This window comes from Callospermophilus lateralis, chromosome 2, assembly GCF_048772815.1.
Source record: "Callospermophilus lateralis isolate mCalLat2 chromosome 2, mCalLat2.hap1, whole genome shotgun sequence".
Classification (NCBI taxonomy): domain Eukaryota; kingdom Metazoa; phylum Chordata; class Mammalia; order Rodentia; family Sciuridae; genus Callospermophilus; species Callospermophilus lateralis.
The window spans coordinates 192,301,499-192,327,218 of NC_135306.1; the positions used below are offsets into that span (position 1 = coordinate 192,301,499).

The window sequence follows — 25,720 nt, forward strand, 5'->3', positions numbered from 1 at the left end:
CTTGTCAGGAAAGGGAGATCCAAGCCAAGGGGGGGTGTACACAAATGCATCCACGCTTTCAGGATTAAAAATGGTCCCACTTACGCCTATATATATATATATATATACTTTTTAATTTAAACTCAGTACTGAGACCCATCCCTATTCAAGCCCCGTCATGAGGAATAGGGCTGCTACGGTTGCTCAGCCCTAGGCTCTGCAGATGGGCTAAAGGGCCAACTAATACCAGCTCTTTCCTCCGCGTGCAACAGGGTGGTGAGGTCGAGGCTGCAGCGGACTGCACGGCAGCACAGGGGCAAGAGACAAGCTGGAGGCCCCAGAGAGAGTATTCTTGGCTTCAGCAACGACGCCCAACCAGTATCGGTGGGAGCCCAGAGAGTGAGCAAGGGGCTACACTGGGCAGGGAGGCAGGATGGAGGACACTCCTTCACGTTGACCCATAGGGCCCCATGGGGGCTTTATTTTGACACCACTTTGTTTCAATACAAACAGTCCTGAAAGAAAGTCATGTCCCTCTGGGGAAGGGAAGAGGGAAGAGTGGTCTGTGTTGCTTGGAAGCCCAACCTGAGACCCACAGGTAGGGGTTGGGTCCAGACTGCCAGCATGGCAGGGCAAGATGGCACCAAGGATGACACAGTGCATGGCCCAGCTGCCAGAGGTGAGGCCTGCAGGCCATTGGGGGGCTGTCCAGGCCTCCTCAGCCCAGGATGATGTAGAGGAAGGAAGCTGAGCCCAAGGAGCCTGCTTCTGTCCCTCATGTCCTCCGCTTCCTCAGCCAGCTAGGAGCATACCCACCGCCTCCAGTCAGGACACAGGCAGATGAGACCCAATGTGGGCATCAACCAGGGGAAGGGACAGAGTCCCAGGCGCAGACAGTGGGTGCCATGACCCAGTGATGATAGGGAAGGGTTCAGGGACATCTAGCAGAAGTCAGCCTCTGTGGTGGCAGTGAGACAGGCCTCCAGGCTGATCCCAAACGAAACCTTTAGGTGCCAGATAGTTTCTAGTCCTTAGTAAGGCCTAGAAGAAGGACCTTCCACTCCCCTGCCTCCAGAAGAGTAAAAGCAGCAGTGGCATGTCCAGAGCCTCTCCCCAGGAGCTGGTCTACAGCATAACTCTTGCTAGGCCTCCCCCTGGTTCCACTGGACAAAGGCCCAAGCCCCCCACCACCTAAAAGGATCCTAAAGCCCACAAAGCCTTAGGCTTTCACGTTCCCAACCTGTGGAAGGGCTGGACCCAGAATAAGTCACCCAGAGGCAACTCCCCCCTCACTCCCAGCGTTGCAGGCCGAGCGAGCAGCAGCTTTTAGGCAGGACTGGAAGGACACTAGCACAGAGGAGGGGGCGTGAGGGGACCAGAATAGGGGCTTAATCCACAGGCAGAGGACAAGGGCTGGTGCTGACCATTCCCCTTGCCCAAGATCCTCCAAAGTCACCCCACTCACACACCACACACAGAAAGTAACAAATCCTCCCAGCTTCCACAAGGCAGGTATCCCTGGCCTGGGAATCATGAGTTCTTGCTTCTGTCACCACCAGAGGCCTAAGCAAGGAGCTTGTTATCAGTAGGAACCATAGCGATCCTGGGGGGAGGGGAGAAGAAAAAAGAAAGTCAGCATCTACATGGCAGCAACTCCCCAGGACACACGCTGCTTCCCCCAGTCTGCCCACAGTAGAATTCTAGCAGCAAAGGGCTAGGCCCCCACAGGTAGGAAACTTGATGAGAGCTGGGGAGGGGAGCATGGACACTAATCCAAGGAGCTAGACCTCACAGCTGGGAGAGTGGTACAGTTGACAAGATGGGAAAAATCACTGGGCATGGTGGTGCACACCTATAATCCCAGTGGTCAGGAGGCTGAGGCAGGAGATCAGCCTCAGTAACTTAGCAAGGCCCTAAGCAACTTAGTAAGACCCTATCTCTAAAATAAAATATAAAAAGGGAGGGGAATGCGGCTCAGTAGTTAAGCACCCGTGGGTTCAATCCCCAGTAAAAAAAAAAAGGGGGGGGGGGGGAATCAACACAAGACACAGCACTGTCTTAGAGAGAGGCCCAAATCTGGAACAGAGTTGAAAGGAAATGCTCTCTTTAAGGCTGACAGTGGCATGTCTGAATATGGTGAAGGCAAAGCTCCAGGCACTACTCTTCAGACCTTTTCCCCAGGTTCAGCAGCCCAGTCTCACCTGCAAAGAATTCATCACGCCATTGGCCAACACAGCCATCTTGCCAGCCACAGACTTGACACCCTGCTTAAACTGGGCAATATCAGCTGTAGGAAGCACATTCCCCAGAGACACACTTCCTGTAAGAAGCAAGGAAAGGGGTGACTCAGAGCCCTGCAGGAAGCCATTCCCCAAAATAGGGCCCCTCCCAGCTGTGCTCTCAAGCCTTGCTTAGTGCCCACCACCCTACTGGGCCCTACCTGCACCATGAGCTCCATCCATGTCCCCAAAGAGGTCCGAAGAGCTGATTGCGTTGCTGCCTGAGAGCTGCTGTAGCCGAGACCTGGCTTCATACTAAATTGAAGAAAAGGCAAGATCTGGAGATATTTTGGCCAATGACACAGGAGGAACTCATAGGATGAGCCCTTCTGTTACTAAAGCCCAAAGTAGAGGCAGGGAGAAAGTTCTTGCTTCTGTTTGCTGCTGCCAGCCTCAGGTAGACAATTCCACTTACCTCAGCATCCACCTCCCGCCCAAAGAACATGTCAGATGAGATGGCTTTTGCTCCTGCAAATTTCTGACGTGCTTCGCTGGACTCGAGGCTTGAGCTCCGGCTCTCCACTTCCCTCCGGTTTGTGGCTCTGAGGGGTAAAAGTGGAACGTCTCTGACCTTTCTCTTGGGAGAAGCAGAGTACAGAGGCCAAAAACCAAAAAGCACCAATGGCCTTCTGGCCGTGGCTTACCATGCCCTATTCTGTCTGTGGTTCTAAGACTCAGGGTCCATCTCCCCTGGTGAGGAGCATCCAAAGGGATACCAGGAGGCCCCTTCTTTTCTCACACTGGAACTGAGTCACTGACAGCCTGAGTTATCACATTACTCAGGGTAGAAATATGGTTTGCAGGAGCCTAGGGTTCCACCCCAAACCACTTCATCAAGGTCCAGGAAGCCATGTTGTCACTGCTACTATTCTACTCCTAGTTATAATTTGCCTAACACTGGAGTAATCACGTCTGTTTTCCTGAGCTTATACACACTCTTCTGTCATGATTAACTGTACCACCCTTTTACTCTCAGATGCATCCTGATGAACAGGCATGGTCATTCCTGTTCCAGCACTGATTATGCCCAGGCACTAGACTAGGGGTTTTACAAGTCTCATTTCATTTACTCCTTCCGGTGACCCTGTGACCTAGTTATTTATGTCCCCATTTTATAAATCAGTGCTTTCAAAAAACTTACCAGTAAAACATTACCCAGATTAAGATGGATAGATTTAAGAAAATAAAATAAAAAGGAGTTAGGTGTATAGCTCAGATGTAGAATAACTTGCCTAGCATATGCAGGGCCTGGGTCCTATCCCAGCACCACAATCAATCAATAAGATGACCAGGGACATGCCTTTGGAAGGGAGGTCTAAAATCAGCCCTCTCCCACCAGAGAAACAGATCCCAAATAAAACAGGCTGTCAGGCTGTCTGTGACAGAGCACAGCTCAAACCAAAGCCAGATTCCCTGTCTGATGAGCTAGCCACATGTGGCTATGTACATTTACTAATATTATATTAAATTACATTAGAAATTTAGTCCATTGCTTACTAGTCACATTTTTAGGGCCCAGTAGTTATAGTAGCCATCATACTGGACTTCACAGACATAGAACATTTCCATCATTGCAGAAAGTTCTACTTAACAGATACCCTAGAAGATTCTACCTTTCTGAAATAGGCCGGATGGTTGAGATGGTCACTTCTGGCTCCTTGTCTTCTACCCTGTCCATACCCCAGGTGGCATCTGTGTCCCAGCGGGAACCAAAAGTTTCCCCCAAGGAAAAGGGGTTGTCCTTGTACCTAGGGAGACAGCAGAGTGGCTCAGAATAATCTGATAAGGGACATGGTAGCCAAGTCTATGCCCCAGCAATAGTCTTACTTTGGGGGTCCAGAGGCAAAAGTTCCAACATCATCAAACAAGTCCAGCTGTGAACGAGAAGATTTTGCACTCACTGGTGTTTCTTGCTCAATCACCTGCATCTCAGACAGCACCGAGTGGGAGACAGAGCTGTGCAGAAAAATGAAGCTGGCATGAAGCTGGAGGTACTGACACTGCAGCACAAGAGCAGCTACCCAACTGCTGGATGCTTCCTCAGGCACCACTCAGAACCTTCTTCCCCTGCCCATGCACTATTAAATATTCCTTTTTTTTTTTTTTTTTTTCTTTTTTGGTACTGGGGATTGAACCTGGGGCACTCAACCACCAAACCACACCCCAGCCCTTTTTTATTTTTGAACACAGGGTCTTGCTAAGTTGCATACAGCCTTGAGGGCCTTGTTAAGTTGCTGAGACTGGCTTTGAACTTGAGATCCTCCTGCCTCACTTCCCAGGCCAACGGCATGCGCCACTGAACCTGCATGATATTCCAATTTTTAAGAGACCAAAAATCTATTCCTGAAGTCTCTGCATTAAGTGTGGCACAAAATGCATCACAGCTGTTCTGCTTATAAAGGTAACAACAATATAAACCCAGTGGTTCTGAAACAGAAAGGCATGTTGCCCAACCATGTGTAGACACTAGAAATGCCTGGCAGTTCTCAAGAAGGTTTCAGAAAAGAACTGTCCCAGCCTCTCTAATAAACACCACCCTAGCCTCCTGATCTTAATCTTATTTAGTCCTGATCCTATTTCACTTATGTAACAAATACTTAATAAGCACATACCTACTATATGCCAAGCACTGTGGTAGGTGCTTTAAGACAATAAATAACATCATGTATCCAACCTCAGAGGAAAACTAAGCATGAATCCTGAACTGCTGGAAGACCCTGCACGGGTTCTCAGAAAAACAAGGGCATTTCCCTGCCATACCCTGGGCTGAGCCTCACCTTCGGGCTACCAAGCCCATGCCTAGCCTCTCAGCCTGCTCACGCTTCTTCCCTTCCAGATTCTGTAGCTTTTTCTCCTCCTTCTTCCGATCAATCTGGAGCTCCTGGTAGGCCAGACGCATGGAGGCAACCCTACAGGGGTGAAGGGATCAGCAGCTGGCACCTGTGCTACCCCCACCCCCTACCATCAACCAGGCCCACTGTGGCAATTGCTCACATGGACTCCTCCGCCTGCTTCTTGGCATCAGCTGCCTGTTGCTCACGGAGTTTCTCTGCCACCTGGGCCTGCCGCTCAATCTCACTGAAGCTCTGGTTGCTCACCTTCTGGGCTCCAAGTCCTTTTTTGGCACCCAGCTGGGGAGAGAACCATGTGACATGGGGCCTGCCAACGAGGCCCCGCCGCTCCCTCCCAGGCATCAATACCCTAGCTATACCCACAAGGAAGAGGTCCTCCTTAATGTCTAGGGTCAGAAATAGAAGCCCAGTGAGCATGGCTGGCAGAACAATGGTTCTGCCGTAGCTGGGCATGAGGTGGCTCACTCAATCCCAGCAGAGGCCTCAGAGAATGAGGACAGTAGTTAAGGCTGACTAGGATCTGCTATGTGCCAAGCACTAGATGTGCTCAGTCTGTCTCCCCACAGCAAGTCCCTGAGGATGGACACCTTTAAATGAGACAAGTTTAAGTACCATAAACCCAGGCAGTCCCACTCCAGCTTCTAATCACTCTACACTACTCTCCCCACCTACCCCTTTCTTAGCTGCAGCTGGCTTCTTCTTGCCAATGATGGAACTTTTCAGTTCTGTGTGAGAAAGAGGGTGGGCATGAGCAGGAGAAAGGAAGGTCAGAGGCAGCAGCTCAGTCCACACCATGCTTCATGGCAAGAATATCTAAAAACAGCTTCAGGCAGGGGAAGGCCAGGCTACCACCACCAATTCCAACTGATGGCATCCAAGCGAATGAAAGACAAGGTTAGGGGAGCCTTGTGACTCCTAGCAAGTTGCAGCAGGAGCCTAGACCTGAAGCACCAGAGACAAAAGTCCCTGAGCCACAAGTGAAGACCGTTAGGCAGGGGTTAGATGCCAAACACTAGCCTCAGCTCCTAGAGCAGAGAGCTGTGTGCAGAAGGTAGGCTCCCCAAGCAGCTGCAGGTTACCTCTGGCTGGAGGGGCCCCTTTAGCTGATAGAAACATGGACTCTGGAGGAGAAACAGACTTGTGGCTAACAAGGGGCCTGCCCCAGAGCCTCCATATGCCTTCCCAGCCCAGAGGCCTGTACAGAGCCTGCTTTAGACCCAGTCAAGCCAAAATTTCCAGGGATCAGCTGTTTAGTTACTCTGCTGGGTTCCTGCCCCAACCCCCCAAGAGTCAACAGAACCAAGGTCAGCAAAGGAAATGTTTATTCTAACCAAGTTCTAAGGCCACAAAAGAAAGTAGAAAAGAGCTGAAGGACCAAACCAAAAAGACAATGTAGCCTCTAGCCATGAGCAGCTCAGAGCTGTCCCCCAACCCTCAACAGGACCAGACAAGCCAGCCCTACCTGACCCCAGGGATAGGTGTCCAGTCTCTCAATGGCCTCCCCACACTTTGGCTAGATCCAGTCCCACACTCAGAGGCAGCCCACCCTGGTCTGTCAATTCAAAGAGCCCAGCTCTGAAGTCAATGTTGCAGCCACTACTTCAATTAGAGTCCCAAACCCAGACAGGTCAGGTGTTCAGTCTCCTATGGCCTCAGTTCTCATGACTAGGCAGCAGGTATCTGTAAAGAACACTTGATGCCCACCCTCTCCCAGCCACCCACATCTGCTAGCTGGCATACTGACCCAGAGAGGCTTTGGGTGAGGTGCCAAGCAGGTCGGTGTTCGGGCCTTGCTCTGGCTCTGTAGATACAATGATAGGCATTAGGTATAAGGCTCTTGGCATCTTATAACCTCCCTTCAAAGAAAGTGATACATCAAGAGTGTCTGGCTTTCCTTAGCTTGCCATCAAAAGAAAAATTCCCACCACTTCCTCCAAGTTACAGATGAATTCCATCCCACCCAAGGCTAAAGGAAGACACCTCTCTCTCTCTCTCTCTCTCTCTCTCTCTCTCTCACACACACTCACACACACACACACACACACACACACACAGACTCATTTCTATTTCCTTGGCCATGTATCCCCTTCATAGCTCCAAATCCTTTCCCAGGACCAGGGTACTTGATTAGAATCTGGGTTGAACTCACGAGCCAGGCCACTGCTGTCTGCAGACGGGACAGGCTGCTGGGTGTCTGAAGGCTCAGTGTCTGGTGCATCCCAGGTAGGGGGCTGAAAAGGAGGTCAGATCACAGAAGCCTTAGTGAGCCACTTATTGCTAGCAAGGAGTGCCAAGAACCTGCAAGTACCTTGAGGGTACAAGGCCCTATTCCTAGCCCATAAGGAATGGAAACGGGAGGTCAGCAAGTAAATTTCAGTTGCTATTCACCAGAAAGACACAGGAAACCAGCAGGCCCCTCCCTCCCTCCCTCCCTCCCTCCACTGTTTACTTAAAGCCTGAGCACATTCCCCTAACAGAAAACCCAACTACTAGACACTTTCCATGTACCAGGCACAAGGCTAAGGGCTCCTCATAGACAAACCACTTAATTATCACAATCAGCCCTTTGAGGTAGCTACATTCCATTTTAGAAACTGAGGTTTGGGCAGGTTAAGTGACTTGGCCACATCACAGAAATGCCAAGTGGAGAGGCAAGGGTGAAAACTAATGAATCCAATTTTCAATACCCAGTGCCAACAGAAGGGAAGCCTTTCTCACAAGGTGGACCATAGGAGAGGGGATCTTTTCAAGAAAAGTCTCCAAGCACAACGCCTCTCTTATAGGGGTAGAAACTAAGAAAAGTTATTTGGGGCCTGAGACTTCTTAAGCCTGGAAGAAGCTTCTCTTACATTCGACCTCCCCAGTTCCTAGGGGTTCCTTTCTAAGGAGGATTCTATCACCCTTCTACTTACCTAAAGAATAAAACACCTTGGCCTAACCAGTGGCTAGCAGTTACCAACTCAGTGGAGAACAGACATTCTCTGAGGTATCATACCAAGGCAATCTATGCCATGATAATAGAAGGCCCTTGGCCTTAGTAAATAAACCACCTATCAAGGACAATTGGGGAAATATTCCCTGGGGGTACTCACTTGAGTGTGTTCTGTGAAGAAATCAGAGTCCTTCTTCTCTGGAGAGTGACTAGGAGCACTTCCCATGTTGTCTATCCAAAGCTAAAAGGGAGATGGTATAAAACACAGGGCTCTGAACACCCTTTCCCCCACTGCCCCAGCCCAGGGACAGGCACTTACATCAGTGCCATGCCTAGCCAGGGCTGCACTCCCCAGCTGCCGGATCTTCTCTCGGTACATCTGGGCTGCTCGGCTATTATATTTGGTGTTGGCATCACTGGCTGTGCATCCATGCTGGCGGAAAAAGGCTGTCTAGAGAGCAAAGAAAAGAATGGAGTGTGCTGCTGCAAGTGATTCTCACCAGAGCAAAAAATATTACTGGCAATAGAAGACATCCCCTTTTAACATCCCTGTTATTATTTATACAGACTGATGCACTATTGACACCAGTAGTTTTTCACAGAGGTAAAGTTCCTCTGAAATTCCTGCAAAAAATACTTTGCCACATCCCATTCTCAGAGATGACTGAATGAAGCCCAGCCCTCACTTAACTCCTCCTGAGGACAGCATGCCATACCCACTCTATCCATCTTCCATCCAGGCAGGCCCACAAGAACTCAATGACTGGTGACAGTCAAACTTCCTCAGCCTTTTCTCAGTTTAGTCTGAATTTGAAGCCCCTTTGAGAGATACTATGCTGGTGTTGTAGATCAAGGGACCCTCTGAACAGAAAATAGGGCCCCCTAGGAAATAATTGCAAAATTAGTACCCAGGCAAAATTATGGGAGACTGGAGGGAAATTAAAGGAAATTTACCGCATTGGCATTCCCACCGACTTGCATACACCTCAGCTGGAACCAGTTCCAGTTGGAATCCAACTCTGTGGACCTATATACAAGAGCTGTGTGTCACTTACCAACAAATAACAGGAGACCTGCTTCCCTGGCAGGCCCACACATGTTATTTGATGTGTGGCTGCTGCAGGCACACAGGAAACATTAATTAGTCACTGCCCCAATTCCTCCACTCTGCCCTGTGCTTTGCCCTTCATTCACCTGTTTCAAAGTTTGCTAATTATTTCCCCAGATAAGAAAGGAAGTCCCACTTTCAGGCACACAAGCTTGGATTTGACTTTACCCTGAAAAATGGTCAGTCTCACTAAGGACATATTCAGCCAAGCTATCTGCAAAAACAAGGTCAATGCAGGCTAGTTCTTTCCCCAAAATAACGCTGAGAGTCTCAAGTTGGTAGACCGTGAAGAAGGAAGAAAGTTTTGATCCAAACGCGGAGAGGACCGTTTATGTGGCAAGGGGTTCAAACAGGTGGTACCCAGGCCCGAAAAGGCTACTGGACCCCTGCCCGGCCCAGAGGTTTCAAACACCGAATTCAGGATGGTCAAAGTCGAGGCAGCCACTCTCTCTTGCTGACCACACAGCCCTGGTGGAAGCACAGTAACGGCGCGGAGAACCCACCTGATAAAGCTGAGATGGACGCCCAGGGAGCGGTGCACCCCGGAGCAGTCAATGCACAAGAAAACACCATACGTGATACTGGCCCAGCTCGGACTCTTGGCGCCGCAATCGAAACAGGCCTGAGAGGATGAAGCAATAAGCGAACGGTCAGGGCCCGAGTTGAGGCCGGGCACTGACATCCCAACAATACCGCCCACCTCGACCCCTCTCCCTCTCTCAGGCCTCGGGGGAAGGGATATCGCTTCTCGGCAGGTGCCAGACCCCGCGCCCCTCCCGTTCATGCACCTTGTTAGTTGGAATTGCTCGAAGTCTCTTAAAAAGGGTCTGAATTTCGGTCTTGCTCGGCTCCGCCGCCATTTTCTCTCCTTCCCAGACACAACCGCGACCAGCCGGTTCTGTCGCGGGCCAATCGACGGCTGGGAAGGCGGGCTAAGCCGGCCGGCCTCCGCGGCACTCAGACCAGCTGAGGGGTGGGGTGATCTGGGACGGATCTGAGCCAATGAACAGCCGGATGAACGGGAGCGAGACGTCACAGCAGCGATCACTAGCAGCCGCGATGTAAACGCCCAGCCGCGTCAGGCCAATCCGCAGCCGGGGCGGGCGACGGCTCGTGGGCAGGCCCAAACTTCCTCCAGAACGCCGCCAGGGGGCGGAGCTGCCTGCCACCAGCTGCCTGCTGGAGGCGAGCAGGGGAACTGGGGACCCTAGCTCTGGCCTGTTACCAATCCAAGAGTAATGATTAACAACCCTCCCAAGTTCTTTGTCCCACCGGCCCGAGCACACCGGCCGAGCTTCCGCTCAACTCACAACCCAGCACCCAACTTCGAGCCTTGGCCAGCTAACACCAAGCTTGATCACCAATCCCTTCCAGCCCAGGTTAAAGTTCTTAAGTTCCAGGGAGGTACCAGGTGGCAAACCTTTGCCCAGCCCTAGCGCCCTCTGCCCCATAACACACGATATGCCCACAGATCTCCCCCAGAGCCTCCCTCCAGTTGCAAGGGTAGAGTATCAAAAAATGCACACAATGCCTGATGGTACTTTTTTCTTTTCTTTCTTTCTTTTTTTTTTTTTTTTTTTTTTGATCAAGTTTAATACACACTAGAGTAAGTCACAAAAGAGGGTACTGCAAGCCCAGAACTATGCTCACCCCCAGCCAACCCCCAAGAGCCCCCAAACAGTCCAGCAGCTGGATCCTCTGCTCTTGGAGAGACCAAAGTGCTCCCGGGGAGGCCCAGGCATCCTTAAACCCTTCTTTTACCTCTGACCTCCCATCCTGCTCTTTGCCTATACTCAGTTGGCCCTTCCCTACCAGTCCCATCCTAGACACAGGCCCCTCCCTTCCCTGGGTCCCAGGACTTCTTCCCTCCTCCAGCAGAGGGACAGCAGCAGCAAGATGGTTCAGGGCCCTCAGGTCCGGTTGTCCAAGAGCAGCTGGGCTCTGACCCAGAGTGGAGAAACATCGCAGAAGGACTGTGAGGGTATTCAAGCACCCACACACTCCACATAATTGGCAGGGTACAGGCCAATGCGGCCACTCTGCAACTGGCCCTGGCACCAGCCCTGCTCATCCTCCTCGCTCATCTTCAGCAGTTCTTCCCCTGGAGGAAGGGGGATTGGTCACTGCTAAGTGTTCTGGCCCCCAGCCATTCCCACAACTGGGTCAAGTACTGAGGGGAATGGGGTAATATAAGAGCCTGACAGCAAGCTACAGGAGACCTGGCTCAGGCTGGGGGAGGCCATGGAAACCAGAAAGCTGCCCCACCCCAGACCCAGAGGCAACAATCAGGCCCCAGCTAGCTGGACCCAGAACAGCCTGAATGGCCAAAGAACTGGCTCTTGGGAATGAAGTATCTGGTTTCCCTTTTCCACACCCCTGCTCAGGCAAGTAAGGCAGGGACTGAAGCCTGAAAGAAACAGGAAAGGGGCCCCTAAGTACCTGCTCGGAAGCTCAGCTCATCAGCTTCCTGGCCAGCGTAGTCATAGAGTGCCCGCACCCGCACCCCAATGGCAGCCTTCCGGGGAGTTTCCTCGTCTGACCATTCCTCATCCTGTCCACTGCTGGAAAGGGGAGGCAAAAAGGAGCAACAGCTCAGGTCCCAGAATACCTTGGGCTATAGATCTCACCCAGGACTCAGGGCAAAGGGCGCATCCCTCGGAGGGATGCTGCAGAGGCAGGCAGGGAGGAGCTCAAAGACTCTAGTCACACCTCCGCCATTCACAACTGTGAGCTCAGGTGCAATTCCTGTACACACAGCTGAGGTGCAGCAGAAGTGAGAGGGAACATGGAAACTGATTGGAAAATCTAAACCTCTGCAAAACCTAGTATCATTCCCTCTCCCGAGTTGGCCCTTAGGTCCCTGGCACCAATTTTCAACCCACTTCAGGCGTGAAGGGAGGAAGCAAAGGAAAGAAAGGCCAGATGGAGCAGAGCTGTTTCTTTGCCTTAGCCAGGCTCCCAGTTCTCACCCTGGGGACCCAGGGGACTGGGGTGGGGGTGCAGTGCCATCTCTTGTAGGTACGATGCTGGTCAGAGTAACCTCATCGGGGCTCCGGCCACCCTTCTCCTTCCGGCTGATTGTCCTCTGTGTGTCCAAGGACCACTCCTGTGGGGACAGTGCTTAGGTCAGGCTGGGCTGCAGCTGTAGTGGCAGCAGGGCCATCCAGACCACCTTCAATGACCATACTTCATTCCAAGGCTGGCCTCTCTCCTCCAGCCCACACTAAACTCAGCCCACCTCTAAGCCCCACCCAGCCTACAACACGTGCCTCAAACTGTGGCCAGTTCATGGTCATGCCCGGCCCATGGGTGCTGCGCCACCAGCGCAGATCCTCCTCATCACTGGCTGCCTCGATGCCTTGATGCAGGTCTCGGTGAAGTTCATGGAACCTATGGCCCAAGACACTCCATCAGATGGGGAATCCTAGGCCCTTGTACTCCCAATGACATTCAGCCCAGCCAAAGCGAGGAGGCAGAAGCAGAGGGGACCAGAAGCCCACCACACAGGCCATACTTGTCACTGCTAGAGAGGTCAAGGTGCTGGTGCAAGGTGAGTAGCATATCCTTAAAGAAGAGAAGTCGCTGGCGCTCAGCAGCCTGGCAGCTCTCAAAGGCCTGCTCCATGTCCTCCATGTAGCGTGGTGTGTAGCGATGCAGCTCAGCCAGCGTCTGCTCGTACTGCATTTTTGTCTAGGTGAAAGAGAAGGGAGGTTCCAGTGAGGATGGGACCACTCTCCACTCAGAACTCCACCAGCATTTACCAGGCACAGCTACCATGGACAATCGGGCCTGAGACCCAGTTCCTGTCCACAAGGACCCCAGCATCCTAACAAGGGAGGTGACATCCAGGCACAGTATCTGTAAGAGTCAGGTGGAGAATGAGATGGGGTCAATTACAGGAAAGGGTGTGAGAAATCAGAAAAGTTTCCTGGAGGAGGTAGAAACTGAATAGCACCTCAAAAGATGGGGAGGATCTAGATACGTAGCACTGGAGGGAAGGGCACTCCAGACAGAGGGGGCAATCTGAGAGCCAGTCCCAGGTGGCACTCAATAGGAAAGGAGCTAGAAGTTCTTAATGGCTAAAGACACCCCAGTTGCCTGAAATCCCCCATTTCTCCCCCTAGACAAAGTATCACCTTCTCTCAGGTCCTTCCTTTAAAAGATCACCTGGAGAGAGGGGAGGCAAACAAGGACTAGAGCAATAAGACGCTGGAGACCAGAAAAAGCATTCAGGGGGCAAGTTTCATTGAGAAAGCCTTGCCCCACGCCTGTACCTTCTCTGCCTCCTTGGTGCAGCGTCCCACCCGCTCTTGCAGTTTACGCAGCTGCTCCTGGGACGTGGCGCTGTCTGCCTTTGCATGGCTCTCCCGGGTCTGGGCTGTCTTCTCATCCTTCCGGGCTGCATGATAGCTCTTCTTGGAAGCCTCAACCTGACACGTGTGGGAACAACACTTGACCCTAGACACCATGTACTGTCCCCCTTGAGTCCTATGCAGACCCTGAAGGGGTCTGTCCAATCCCCACCGAAACCCAGCCTCACCTCCTTCAACCTCTTTAGCCAGGGCTTCTGGGCCTTGCGGAAGCCATCCTCTGCAGCCCGGCTCTCGCGAAAGCCACCCAGCACTGGCCGGTGGAAGGCCCCCCGCTGCCAGGTGCGAACTCGCTCACTGTCTGGCCCATGCAGCTTCTCCCGCACCTCCAGGTGCAGCTCGCTCAGCCGCTCGGCTGCGGTGAAGAAGGCATGCCAGGCCTTCTCCAACGTGCCATACTGGGGGCCTGCAGATGGATGGAGCTTAGGCCAGGCGGGGGTGTCACCCCAAACAGCACAACCCCTCTCACTGGTGCTACTCTGGGTGCCAGGCACAAAGGCAGGGGAGCGGGGTGCAAAGATGAATGCAGTGATGTCAGCTGCTGCTTACAAAATGCCAATTTTGTGCCCTGAGTGGGCAAATCTTACTCAATCCTTGTCTCTACCACTATTGTGATACAGTGTCATTACCAACATGGAGGCCCAGAGAAATGGAGGCCCAGAGAAGTCAATTTAACTTGCCCAAAGCACGGAGTGAAGCCGAAGGCAAGTCCCACAGCTTCTCTGAACTTCCAGTTTCTCCTCTAGAAAATGCACAGAGGACTGGTAGTATAACCCAATGGTAGAGCACCTGCCTAGCATGCCCAAGGCCCTAGGTTCCATTCCCAGCACTAAAACAAAAAGAAGAAAGAAAAATGCATAAAATGGACCATCTCTATCCTAGATTTGTTAGAAATATCAGAGTAACTCACGGACATACTTTGCAAACTCCAACGGCACAACTATGTAGGTAACCAGGAATTTAAAGGGAGGGCAGAAGTAGAAGCCCTGAACTTTCCACAAGTGTAAAAAGAAGCCGCCCTGAGGGTCCCACTCTCACAGTTCTCTCTGCACCCTGCTAGGCCTGCGGATGGCTCACCTTTCTCCACGGTGCCTCTCCACTTACGAGCCCAGTCAGCCAGCTGCTGGGCATAGGCCTTCTCAATGCGAGCACGCTCCTGGAAGCAGCTGACCAGGTCTCCACACAGCCGGTGCCCATCCTCCACCCGCTGCACTGTCCGTCTATAGTTGCCAGCCTGGGGACACATGAGAAGGGCAGTTTCACAGGAAGAAGCCCCCTCTCAGGTTGAGGTTGACAGCTAGGTTCCTCTTCTGGACAAGCGCTGAGCCCAGAGAACAGGGGGCATTTCAGTGCCACCCAAAACCCAGGCCCCAGCTGCTCACCTCCCAGAAACTGCCCCCGAAGGCCTCCCCTCCAGCGTCCTCTTCTGGAGCCATGGTGTCCCCGCAGCACGGAATGGTGGCAGATTTGGGGCTGTGGAGGGCAGACGGGCAGATAGGGAAGCTCGACCTATACTTTGGGAGCTAGGAAAAGACCTTCTGCTATCTCTGGGTCTTATCCCACTCTCATCCCCACCACCCAGGAACCATCAGAGCTAGGACTGAGCAAGCAGGGGGCTGGAAGTCCCCAAGCAGAGCCTTTAAAGGGTCAAAGATGGCAATTTCAAAGCTCTTCCACTTGCCCTAGGTCTGCCCTTCTCTCATGTACCTGGAACCCAGAGATCACTTCAGGGACCTAGATGTCCAGCTCCAAGCTGCCACTGTGATCTGCCTTGAAGTGAATAAGAGCAAAGCAGGGGGTAAGGGTGGGGGCTTAGCGTGTCTAGGGCGGTGCCCGCTCCCCGATATAGCAACTGCTGTCAGAAGCCAGATTCCAGGCAGGAGAATGCCAAGCGGGTCACACGATCCAGCCAGGGATTAGGTGGCAGGCGGGGGTGTGTGGTGGGCAGAAGGCCCCACTCCCCGCATTCTGGATGAGAGAAGAAGACTCCTACCCGAGCCAGGGCTCCTCTCGCCTCCCCTTGAATAAGGCAACCCCGTTAGCAGACCAGGCCAAGTCAGAGGGTGGCCAGCCACAGTCCCATAGCTGCCTGGGCTGGCAAGAGCAGAAAGGGAGCCAAGAGGCCTAATCCCATCTTGGCCAGGAAGCGCAGGCAAGTGCATTTTATTGTCCTACAAGAGCGTCAGCTTCTCTAAGGTGGAAACCCCTTTCCCCAATAAGCTTCCATGCCAGGGTAGTGCAAGACTCAAACACGGCAATGAATGAAAAATGCCAGGGTCCTAGCAGTCATAAGGAGATACTCCTTCCCCTCCCCAACATCCACAGAGGTCCCTCAGTGCCCCATGGGTAACAAACAACACAGTCCTGCCCTCAAAAAGCCCAGAGTCTGATGCAACATGAGGAAGCCAGACAGGCCACTAGCCAGTTAGAAAAAGTGTTCTCCAGAATGGCAAAAGAGGGCAAGGCGAGTTCTGATCCCGCAGCCACCACCTGAGGGACGAGAGGGCACAGGGGTATGTGACCACTCCCGCACCCGCCTCTGGACAGGATCTCAGCTGTCCCCGGCACTGACTCACAGCCCCTAGAAGGAAACAGCTTCCTCTAAGCAAGCCCATGGTCCAAGGGACAGTTAGGCTTGGGGGACAGAGTGTGTGCCTACTGGCCCAAAGCGGGGCTCTGTCAAATGCTTCCTTCAAACTACTGAATCTCTGCTCATCCTTCAAAACTCAAATGGGGACATCATATCCATAGCTACTCCCCTCTGTCCCTCTATCCTCTGGACTCCCACAACCCCTGTAAGACCTCAATCAGGGCATATATCCCATGGAATGTGACTGACAGGACATCTGTCCCCTGTCATTGACAGACTTCAGCAGTTCTGAATTTGTGTTTTCCCAGGCATTGGAATCAGAAATAATTAGCTAAAAAAAATAAACAAAGGACTAACTCAGTGGTGGAACGTGTGCTTAGCATGTGCAAGACCCAGGGTTCAATCCCCAGTACCAAAAAGAAAAGAAAAAATGATTGATGTCCACCTGAAAACCAGGAAACCCACCGGCCTCAGCAGCTGTGGGAAAGCCTGGCCTTGGAGGCTTCCTGCCTCCAATTGCAGGAGGTACAGCTCAGCCCTCTCTGGAGACCTCATAGGGCTACAGGCAATGGAGGTATCTGAGCAAAGAGCAGCTGCCTCACCAAGGCTCTTCTTCACCTTGCTTCCTCTTAAGTGGGCCCCACTTATCCAAAAAGGACTTGCCAGCCAGAGAGAGAGAGAAAGAGATCTGCAGCCATAAATCACAGGGTCTTTGGAGCTAAACCAATGAGCCATCAGGGCTGGGGCAGCCCCTGCCTGCTTCAGCCTCCCTGCTCCCTGCTCCCCAGAGAGCTGCCCCCCACTAGTTCCCTCTCTGGCCCCAGAACAGAGCAGGCTGTGTGTACAGGGTTGGCACAGCTCCCCAGGGCGTCGCAGAGAAAACACAAGCTCAAGCCCCAGGCACAGCCAGGCCCCACAGCCGGGCTTCATCTAGCTCCTGGGGTGGGCCTTAGTCCCTGATGAGAAGGGTTGGCACAAGGTGAACTCAGCAGAAACCCAAATCAGGCCAAACACTCTGCAACAGGCAAGAGCTCAGAAAGCAAGTAAGAAAATCTTCCCAGGCCAAGGGAGCACACCTACTGGGCCCAGAGAAGTCTTCTGCAGCTTGGCAGGGTCTCCTCACAGCTGCTGGGGCCAAGGTAGGGAGTCCTGGATTTCAGGGAAGAATCACTTTCCCCAACTGAGGCTGGAAGGTGGCCGGGCCCCACATCAGCCCTCACCCCTACCAGAAGCTGGGGGCATGCCCCTGGGAGGGAGCACAGCCACCCGGCCCTGCCCAGCGCTAGGTCCTGAGTCACAGGCTGCGCCCAAAAGCTTCTTCCCCAGCAGGCCCTCCCGGTCAGAGTCAGCCCACAGCCCTAGGATTTGAAGGCACAGGAGCGGGCAGTCGCTAGCCAGAAAGGGGCGCTGAGGCCCGTGGGTCTGGCACCAGCAGCCTGAGTGCTCCGAGGCTGGGGGAGGGGGTGGCGCCGCGAAAGGGGGAGGAGGCCGGGCCAGGGAGGGGCATAACAAAGGGGCTCTTTTGGAAACCCGACCTGCCGGCTGAGGTGCCTGCGCCTTGATGACGCACTCCAAACCCGAGACTCCACATCAAATCTTGGAGCCCAGGGCCTGCGTGTCTCTGGCCTCAACCCTTACGGGACAGAGCCCCTCGACAGACCCCATTCCACCCCTGCTTCGGCCCAGCGCTGCACAACTCTGAGCCCGTGAAGCCCACGCGGAGGCGGCATGGCCAGGCCTAACCATGGAGGTTCTAGGACTTCTTGGCCAAACTTGTTGAACTTGGTTTCGGCGGGGGTGGGGCCAGCCCGTCACCGAGGAGGAGAGTGGGAGCCCCCAGCCAGGGCCCGCACCGCAATGGACTCCAGATGGTAGCCCTGCGCGGCCGCCCCAGGAATTGGGGCTCTTTGAAGAGGATCAGGGGTCGCCGGAGAGTGAGGCCCCTTTAGGGGCCCTAAGGCAAACGCAGGGAGGGCGATTTGGGACGCCTGGGGAAATGGTTTGATCCTCCAGCCCCGACGTTACCCAATCCCCTGTAGGCCTGAGGAATCACGGAGTTGGCGGCGCCGCGAACGAGACGCCCCCTCGCCTCGGCCGCAGCCCTTCGCGGCTCCAAGCAGAGCCGGGTGGCTGGGGTCTCCCGGAGCGGGAGTCGGTCCCATTGCAAACTTCAGGAGCCCAAGGACCAGAGGGCAGGCTGGAGCCATTGCTCCCGCAGCCGCGTGTCCGCGCGTCCCCTCCACGGCACTCACCGCGTCCTCCCTGGGCCCCTCGGCGGGTGGGGGTCCGGCCACGCTCCGGCCCGAGTCCTACCACTCCCCGCCCGGGCCGCCGCCTCCCGGAGCGCGCCCGGCCCTCCCCCGGGAAGCCCGGCCCCCGGCCCCGCCCTCTCCGCGCGCTGCAGCCCCAACCTCACCAGCCCGCGGCCCCCCACAGCCGAAACCCACGACTTTGGGGGCGTGGACCGTGGGGTCCGCCGTCGGGCGAGGAACACAGGATCGACTCCCCAGAGTGGCGCCGCCAGGCTTTCAGGGAGTCAGATTTCGGCTCTGCCCCTCCGCAGGGCTTGGAAGAGTGACCGAGTACCGGGTCTGCACCGGCACCCTCTGGAGGGGAACCCGTGGAGGGGGCGGAGAGCTTCTCTGTCTTACATTCTTTGCTGAGCGCGGTTTTCTTAGAATTTGGGGGAGGCTCACGCCTACCCTCTAGCATTAGGATTCCCATTTTATAGATGGTAGAAACTAACGCTCAGAAACCGTCAGAGGTTTGCCCGTGATCTCCAATCCGGCAAAGCCCGATTTCAAAACCGTGGTATATCTAGGCACAGCTCTGTGTGCTAATCTGGGGCGCATTCTGAGGCTTGGGACAAACACATGGTGGGGGTGGGACAAAAAGGCACGAGCTCCTCCCCATCCATGTTCTTTTAAAAAAATATATTTATTTTTTTTAGTTGTAGTTGGACACTATATTTATTAATTTATTTTTATGTGGTGCTGAGGATCGAACCCTGGAACTCGCACGTGCTAGGCGAGCGCTCTACCGCTGAGCCACAACCCCAGCCCCCTCCGTGTTTTTATTCCCAGATTTTGCACAATTAATTCTTAAATTCTTATTCCCCTCCACCTTCTTATCAACGTAGTAGCTTTTTCAAGATCGCCACTCTGCCACCCCACCCTAAGTAAATCCCTCTTCCTCACTCCCTCCCAAGCCCCTCGGGATTTTTCAGAGCCTGCCTGTTATTTATATCCACTGGAACTGTCCACGAATATTCCCAGACTGACCTAATCGCCACCTGCTTGGCTTCCCTCCCCCTCCCTCTCCCTCCTGGGCCGGGTGACCCAGCGGCGGTGCCTGGCGCCCCGGAGACCTGCGCGAGCGCGGGCCAGCTAAATCTTCGGGGCTCCAGGGGTCAAGGCGGCGCAGATTGGCTCCGGATTGGAGAGACCCGGTCGCGCTCCAAGAAGTGCGCCCCCAGGGGGATGGCGCGCTCTCTGGGAAGCCGGTGGGCTCCGCTGTTCTCTCTCCAGCAAGGCCTCTTCCAACCCAGCCCCCACTCCCTTGAGGAGAGTGAGTACGTGAGCGCGGATTTTTAAAAGGCAGATTTAAAAATAGCAAAATCAAGTTGTTTCTAAATCCGGGAAGAATTATCTTTATGCAGATAAATCCTCTCACAAAATGGAAAGGAGGCCTGGAGAAAATGAATGGAGGTAATTTCAGAGGTGACATTAGCTGATGAGGGCTAATATGGGAGCTTGAAACTGCCTCAAGATGTCTGTGAGGCACCTAAAACGAGTCACCTTTGGCCTGAGGACTCTGGCCGCGTTTGGCAAATACGCCTGAGTAGTGGATCTGAGGATGTAGCTTCTGAAACCATTTTCAGAACTCACTGTCTCCCGGGGCTTGGGACGTCCCTTCTCTCCTTTTCTCTGTTCTTACCTCTATAAAACCTGACAGGTGAACTGGCTGACCTTCCACTGAGTCAAGGGCCCCAGCTAATATTGTAAAACAACTGCAAATCAGAGGGACTGGAGAAATGTCTAATGACAGCCATAGTGTTTTGTATTATTTTAAATCAGTTAACACCCTACACAGTGCCTGGGGGCCTTTAGACACCTAGACAGAAATTGTGAAAATATAAGAATGAAATAATTACAGGAGTCGCCTATTAAAAGCTCATTAAAAATAAAGTTAGCAACCAGGCTCTGGGATTTGGGGAAGCTAGGCCACAGAGACTTAGAAAAGAGGGCGGTTTTTAAGACCACAAGGAGAAGGGGAGGTGGAGTGGAAAACATCTGGCTTCCCTTGGGTTCAGATCTGGAAGCAGAAAGCAGAAATGTTGCAGCTGATCCTAATTGTCCCTAAGGTGCTGGAAGGGAAAAAATAAAATAAACCAAAACCCAGAGCCTACTGGGCTCCTTCAAAGGTGAAAGGAAACAGACATAGTCTTAGAAAACCAACTCCCAGTGGGTGCTGCCCCCAGAGCTCAAATTTCTGTGCTCTGTAGCCAGGTCCCTTAACACACACTGCTCCATCAGTGCCATCCGCAACCTAAATAGAGTTCAAGATGAGATGCTCAGGGCCAGATGGCCCAATAAAGACAGAAAACTAGAGAGAGGTGGGTGGGCTCCGGGTACCAGGTTGGAGTTGGGGATGTAGCTCAGTGGCAGAGTGCTTGCCTAGCATGTGGGAGGCCTTGGACTCAATTCCTAGCACCCTAGCACAGGGAGGGGGCGTTACCAGGTGGCAGTTTGGTCTGTAGCCAAATATCAGGACATTCATAGACTCACCTTTAGTTTCTGGAATGTTCTAACCTCTGTGTTTTTATTTATTTGCTTATTTATTCATGCATCCAGCCAAGAAAACATGTGACTTTTTACTCTTTGCTAAACCCTATGTAAGGTATTTAGAATATATAAACCAGGCTGAGCCTTAAGTGTATAACACTGATACAACCTAGATGTGAAGAACCATGGCAAAACAGGCAGGAGAGACCACCTTTCACATGACATTGAATTGGACTTGAAGAGAAGGAATTAGTCATGTGGAAAGGCATTCTAGGCGGGAGCATCAGGGTGTGCCAAGCCTCCGGGTATTAGTGTCCTAGCAATTCTGTTTTTTTGTTATCTACCCTAGAAAAACATGTGTGCAGGTGCAGAAAGAATTACAAGGATGTTTGCATATAGTATTGTTTGCTGTCGGGAAAACTAGAAACAAATGTCCATCATGAAAAAACAAAAACAAATGTCCATCATGAAGGAGATAGTTAAATAACTTAAAGTTTATTTATGAATTACTCTGCAACAACTCAAGAACAGGGTTGAGAGAGATTGAACAGAGATTGACTCAGGACCTAGTGCATGCCAGGCAAGCACTCTAGCACTAAGCTACACCCCCAGCCCAGGATAGAAATGCATTCTTTTTCTGGAGGGTGGGGTGCTGGGGATTGAACTAAAGAACACTCTGCCACTTTACCATGCTACCACTGAGGTGCATCCCCAGTCCTTTTTCAGTCCCTTCTCTCTCTCTCTCTCTCTCTCTCTACACGTACCCAACCTCTGCTTCTCCCTCCCTCTCCCTCTCTCTCTCCTTCTCCTCTCCCCTCTCTCTCCCTCTCTCTCTTCTCCCTGTCTCTCACCCTCTCCCTCTCCCTGACCCTCTCCCTCTTCCTCTCACTCTATTTCTTGTTTTTAAGACATAGTCTTCCTAAGTTGCCCAGGATGGCCTCAAACTTAGATCCTCCTGCCTCAGCCTTAGCCTCTGGAATCACTGGGATGATAGTGAGAATGAGAGACTTTTTTTTTTTTTTTTTTTTTTTTTTTGGTACCAGGGGTTGAACCCAGGGGCGCTTAACCTCTGAGCAACATCCCCAGCCTTTTATATACTGTATTTAGAGGCAGGGTCTCGCTGGTTGCTTAGGGCCTTGCTAAATTGCTGAGGCTGACCTTGAACTCAGATCCTCCTGCCTCAGCCTCTGGAGCTGCTGGGATTACAGGAGCACATCACTGCGCCCAGCTGAGAAAAATATTCTTGAATGAAGACCCAGGATACTGTTGAGGGAAGGAAGCAAAATGAAGATATGCCAAACTGTTTGGGGTAGTTATCTCTAGGGAGAGATCTCAAATTAGAAAGGGAGGGTTTTGTAATATTAGATAATTTACGGTGAGGCCAGGTGCAGTGGCACACACCTGTAATCCCAGTGGCTCGGGAGGCTGAGGCAGGAGAATCACAAATTAAAAACCAGCCTCAGCAAAGGCAAGGTGCTAAGCAATTCAGTGAGACCCTGTTTCTAAATAAAAATGAAAAATAGGGCCGGGGATGTGGCTTGAGTTCAATCCCCGGTACCCCTCACCACCACCCCCCCGCAAAAAAAGAAAAGAAAATTTACAGCAAGGACATGGAATGTAGGTCAGTTGTGGAGTGCGTGCCTAGAATGCACAAATTCCTAGGTTCCATCCCAAAAAAAATGAAAAACAAAAATTTATAATAGGAATGTACCCATATGTAAGTTATGTAATTAAAATGAAAAATGGGAGGGGTGAGTAGGAGTTGGGTTTAAACAATGCTGTTCAATAGAATTTTCTGCAATGGTTGAAATGTTCTATAGCTGTGCTGTTCAATGTGATAATGATGAGTCACTTGAGGCTACCAAGAACTAGTGTGATGGAAGAATAGATTTTTTTTTTTTTTTTTTGGATGGCAGGGGAGGTTCTCTATGCCCAGACTGGCCCTGAATTCCTGGAATCTCTCTTCTTACCTCAGCTTCCCTAGTAGCTGGGTCTATGGGTATGCACCACAGCACCCGAGTTATCATTTTATTATCTGTGGTTTTGTTGGGAGGGGATTGGTGTGCTGGGAATTGAACTCTGCATCTCATGCATGCTAAGCAGTCTCTCTGCCATTGACGTATGTCCCCAGCACCGATTTCTTCTTTTTAAGAACTCTGTCAGCCTCGTGGAGAGTAAATTCAAGCCAGCAGAGAGCTGCAGGCAGGGCCAGAGTCCTCTGAAGGCTACCTGTTTTAGCCTCTGGACATTGCCCCAGCATTCCAGGCAGGCAGCTGAGTAAAGTGTCCTGATTTAACAGCTCTGTTTTTAAGATCTCAGGGAACCCCAGGTGGAAAAACTGGTCTGAGTTATCCAGAGGGGTTAACCTCAGTAGGGGAGGCTGTTTCTGAGTTTGGAAGGCAAGAACAGAAAGGCACCAGAGTGAAAACAGCAGGTTTCTGAGTGCAGCTACAGAGAAAACTTCTCCCAGGTCAGGAATTTGCCCAGGGCAGATTCTTTGGAAAGAACCACAGAGTTGGCACAAAATGCCGGAGCTGCCACTGGACATCCACCTTTCAGCTTTGTGGGCTGGGAGGCTTCTGCTCAGGAAGTCAGCCCTGGTCCATCCTGGAGCCTCTTTTGCCTGTGAAAGAGGAGTTTTAGTGGAGGGTCCTCTCATTTAACAGGCTTTCAGGGGACAACCCTGTGTGCCAGACACCATGCTGCCTGCTCAGTCCTCAATTTGAAGAACACAAACAATATCCCTAACTTCATGGAATTTTCCATTAAAATTGAATAAAGGTGCCCCAGGAGGTGCCATTGCCTAGACTATTGTGATAAATGTTCAAATGATGGAGTGGGGAAAGGGGAGTCAGGGTGCAGTGATAGTGATGTAGCTCAGTGGTAGGTCAGCCCTGGGTTCAATCCCCAGTATTTAGTGTGCTTCACATGTGTGAAGGTGAACACTCCCAAAATCAAAAATAAAAGCACAGAGTGCTGAGACAGAAAAAGAGGGGGGGACATAATTTAGATTGGGGGGAGGATCAGAGAAGATTTCTCCGGAATTTTAAGTTTCCCCGAATGACCCCAAAGGCAAATGGGAGCCAGGTGAAGAGGGAACTTACAGAAGAGCAATCTAATGGAAGAACCCATGTGCACACAGATCCTGAAGTGGGAGCCTGACCTCTGGAATAAGGGCAAAGTGGGTAGGGCATGGTGAGTGAGAGGCCCAAGATGAGGTAAGAGAGGCCAGCAGCACCCAGACACTGCCAAGCTTTGTGAGTTTCTCTGGAGTGCAGGCGGAGGCCCTCGGAGGGATGTAAGCGGAGGAGTGAACTGAATGGATGTTGTGTGAGGAATGGGCCAGGATGAGACATCAGCAAACCATGGCCTACACAGCGCACAGACTGAGAATGGTTGTTATATTTTTAAATGATTGGGAAAAAAGCAGCTGGACATGGTGGCGCAGCCTGTAATCCCAGCGGCTCAGGAGGCTGAGGCAGGAGGATTGTCAGTTCAAAGCCAGCCTCAGCAACTTAGCAAGGCCCTAAGCAGCTTAGTAAGACCCTGTTTCAAAATAAAATATTTTAAAAAGGGCTGGGGATATGGGTCAGCAACCCTGGGTTCAATCCTTGGTACCAAAAAAAAAGGGGAAGAAGAAGAATATTTTATAGGAGATTAACATTTCAGTGTCTATAAATAAAGTTTTATTGGAACATAGCCACACTTCATCTCTTCATGAATTGTTTGTAGTTGTTGTCACCACAATAGCAAAGGTGAGTAGTTGCAACAGATCGTGTACCCTACAAAACCTCAAATATTTATTATCTGTCCCTTTGCACAAAAACTAGGCTGGTGTATGGATTAGAGAGAGAGAAACAGCAGGAAAAAACAATGGGAGATTGTTGCAGTACTCCAAGGTGAGATGGTGATGGTGGGATGAGTTCTACAGTGGTTGCTGTGGAGTGTGAGATTGAAGCTGTGAACTGAAGCCATTTGAGTAAAGAGCCATGAGAACTTGCTGATGGGTTGAAGGTGGATGGTAAGGGACAGATACATTTCAGAATGATTTGTCAGGTGTGGTGGTGCATGCACATAATCCTAGTAATTTGGGAGGCTGAGGCAGGAGGATCGCAAGTTTCAGGCCAACCTGAGCAATTTAGTGGGACCTTGTCTCAAAATAAAAAATAAAAAGGACTGGGGATATAGCTCAGTGGCAAAGCACCCCAGAGTTCAATGCCCAGTACCAAAACAAAAAACAACACCAAAAAAAAACCTTCCAACCTGTGATTTTGGATTGGATCCTAGACCAGAATATGCCATTAATTGAACTCTTGGAAAATTCGAGTAAGATTTGTGGGATCTGATAATAGTATTATGAGTATTAACTTCTGCATCTTGATAATTATGGCTCTGGATGATGCTACATTTGGAGAATTCAGCAAAGGTATAATGAAATTCTTTTAATCTTTTTTGCAACTCTGAAGGTGTTTCAAAAGAAAAGTTAAAAAACAAAAATAGGATAAATAAATAAAATAAAGGTATGGGCTGGGGTTGTAGCTCAGTGGTAGAGCACTTGCCTAGCACTTGTGAAGCACTGGGTTCGATTCTCAGAACCACATAAAAATAAATAAAATAAAGGTATGGTATCCATCTACAAATAAATAATAAAAAAAAATAGGGCTAGGGATAAAGAAAAACAATGACTCCCAGCTATTAAAGTGGAACATCTACATGGGAATGTCATTTACTAAGATCAAGAGTTCACTTTTAACACTGGGTACAGTGGTACATGCCTATTGTCCTGGCTATTTGGGAGGCTGAGGCAGGAGGATTGCTTGAGCCCA

General features: G+C 51.6%; 2 protein-coding genes across 15 annotated transcripts; both read right to left on the reverse strand.

The window, feature by feature from the left end:
* Window positions 1–93: 93 nt before the first annotated feature.
* On the reverse strand, window positions 94–10,125 carry Arfgap2 (ARF GTPase activating protein 2). 3 transcript variants are annotated; one of them, XM_077108880.1, is made up of 17 exons: window positions 9,939–10,125; window positions 9,654–9,772; window positions 8,997–9,069; window positions 8,362–8,493; window positions 8,203–8,283; window positions 7,260–7,341; window positions 6,855–6,911; window positions 6,190–6,231; window positions 5,783–5,835; window positions 5,253–5,389; window positions 5,036–5,167; window positions 4,086–4,214; window positions 3,872–4,006; window positions 2,674–2,800; window positions 2,426–2,513; window positions 2,181–2,299; window positions 94–1,582 (listed from the first exon to the last, which is right to left on the reverse strand). In XM_077108880.1, the coding sequence occupies exons 1-17, from the start codon at window positions 10,008–10,010 to the stop codon at window positions 1,562–1,564; spliced, it is 1,599 nt and encodes a 532-aa protein (XP_076964995.1). In that variant the 5' UTR covers window positions 10,011–10,125; the 3' UTR covers window positions 94–1,561. The 3 variants fall into 3 exon arrangements, with proteins under 3 accessions (XP_076964995.1, XP_076703252.2, XP_076703253.2); XM_076847137.2 differs by having other exon boundaries at window positions 2,420–2,513; window positions 9,939–10,124; XM_076847138.2 differs by lacking the exon at window positions 6,190–6,231 and having other exon boundaries at window positions 2,420–2,513; window positions 9,939–10,123.
* A 605-nt stretch (window positions 10,126–10,730) lies between these two features.
* Window positions 10,731–18,624, reverse strand: Pacsin3 (protein kinase C and casein kinase substrate in neurons 3). Of its 12 annotated transcripts, none has more exons than XM_076847146.2 (12): window positions 18,527–18,623; window positions 17,187–17,259; window positions 15,228–15,290; window positions 14,903–14,993; window positions 14,598–14,754; window positions 13,691–13,926; window positions 13,425–13,580; window positions 12,665–12,840; window positions 12,420–12,540; window positions 12,120–12,256; window positions 11,590–11,711; window positions 10,731–11,251 (listed from the first exon to the last, which is right to left on the reverse strand). In XM_076847146.2, exons 4-12 carry the CDS (start codon window positions 14,954–14,956, stop codon window positions 11,136–11,138), a joined length of 1,275 nt encoding a protein of 424 aa, XP_076703261.2. In that variant the 5' UTR covers window positions 14,957–14,993; window positions 15,228–15,290; window positions 17,187–17,259; window positions 18,527–18,623; the 3' UTR covers window positions 10,731–11,135. The 12 variants fall into 12 exon arrangements, with proteins under 12 accessions (XP_076703261.2, XP_076703258.2, XP_076703265.2 ...); XM_076847143.2 differs by lacking the exon at window positions 18,527–18,623 and adding an exon at window positions 18,363–18,460 and having other exon boundaries at window positions 17,191–17,259; XM_076847150.2 differs by lacking the exon at window positions 18,527–18,623 and adding an exon at window positions 18,363–18,460 and having other exon boundaries at window positions 14,903–15,043; window positions 17,191–17,259.
* Window positions 18,625–25,720: the final 7,096 nt, after the last annotated feature.

Excerpts from the sequence above, each read along its gene's own strand:
- Pacsin3 (XM_076847152.2), bottom strand. The coding sequence starts at position 14,956 with ATGGCTCCAGAAGAGGACGCTGGAGGGGAGGCCTTCGGGGGCAGTTTC. Across the intron at positions 14,755-14,902 it reads TCGGGGGCAGTTTCTGGGAG|GCTGGCAACTATAGACGGAC; the intron begins GTGAGCAGCTGG and ends ATGTGTCCCCAG. Across the intron at positions 11,252-11,589 it reads TGAGCTGAGCTTCCGAGCAG|GGGAAGAACTGCTGAAGATG; the intron begins GTACTTAGGGGC and ends CCCTTCCTCCAG.
- Arfgap2 (XM_076847137.2), bottom strand. The coding sequence starts at position 10,010 with ATGGCGGCGGAGCCGAGCAAGACCGAAATTCAGACCCTTTTTAAGAGA. Across the intron at positions 9,773-9,938 it reads GAGCAATTCCAACTAACAAG|GCCTGTTTCGATTGCGGCGC; the intron begins GTGCATGAACGG and ends TCATCCTCTCAG. Across the intron at positions 6,912-7,259 it reads AGACAGCAGTGGCCTGGCTC|AGCCAGAGCAAGGCCCGAAC; the intron begins GTGAGTTCAACC and ends TTGTATCTACAG.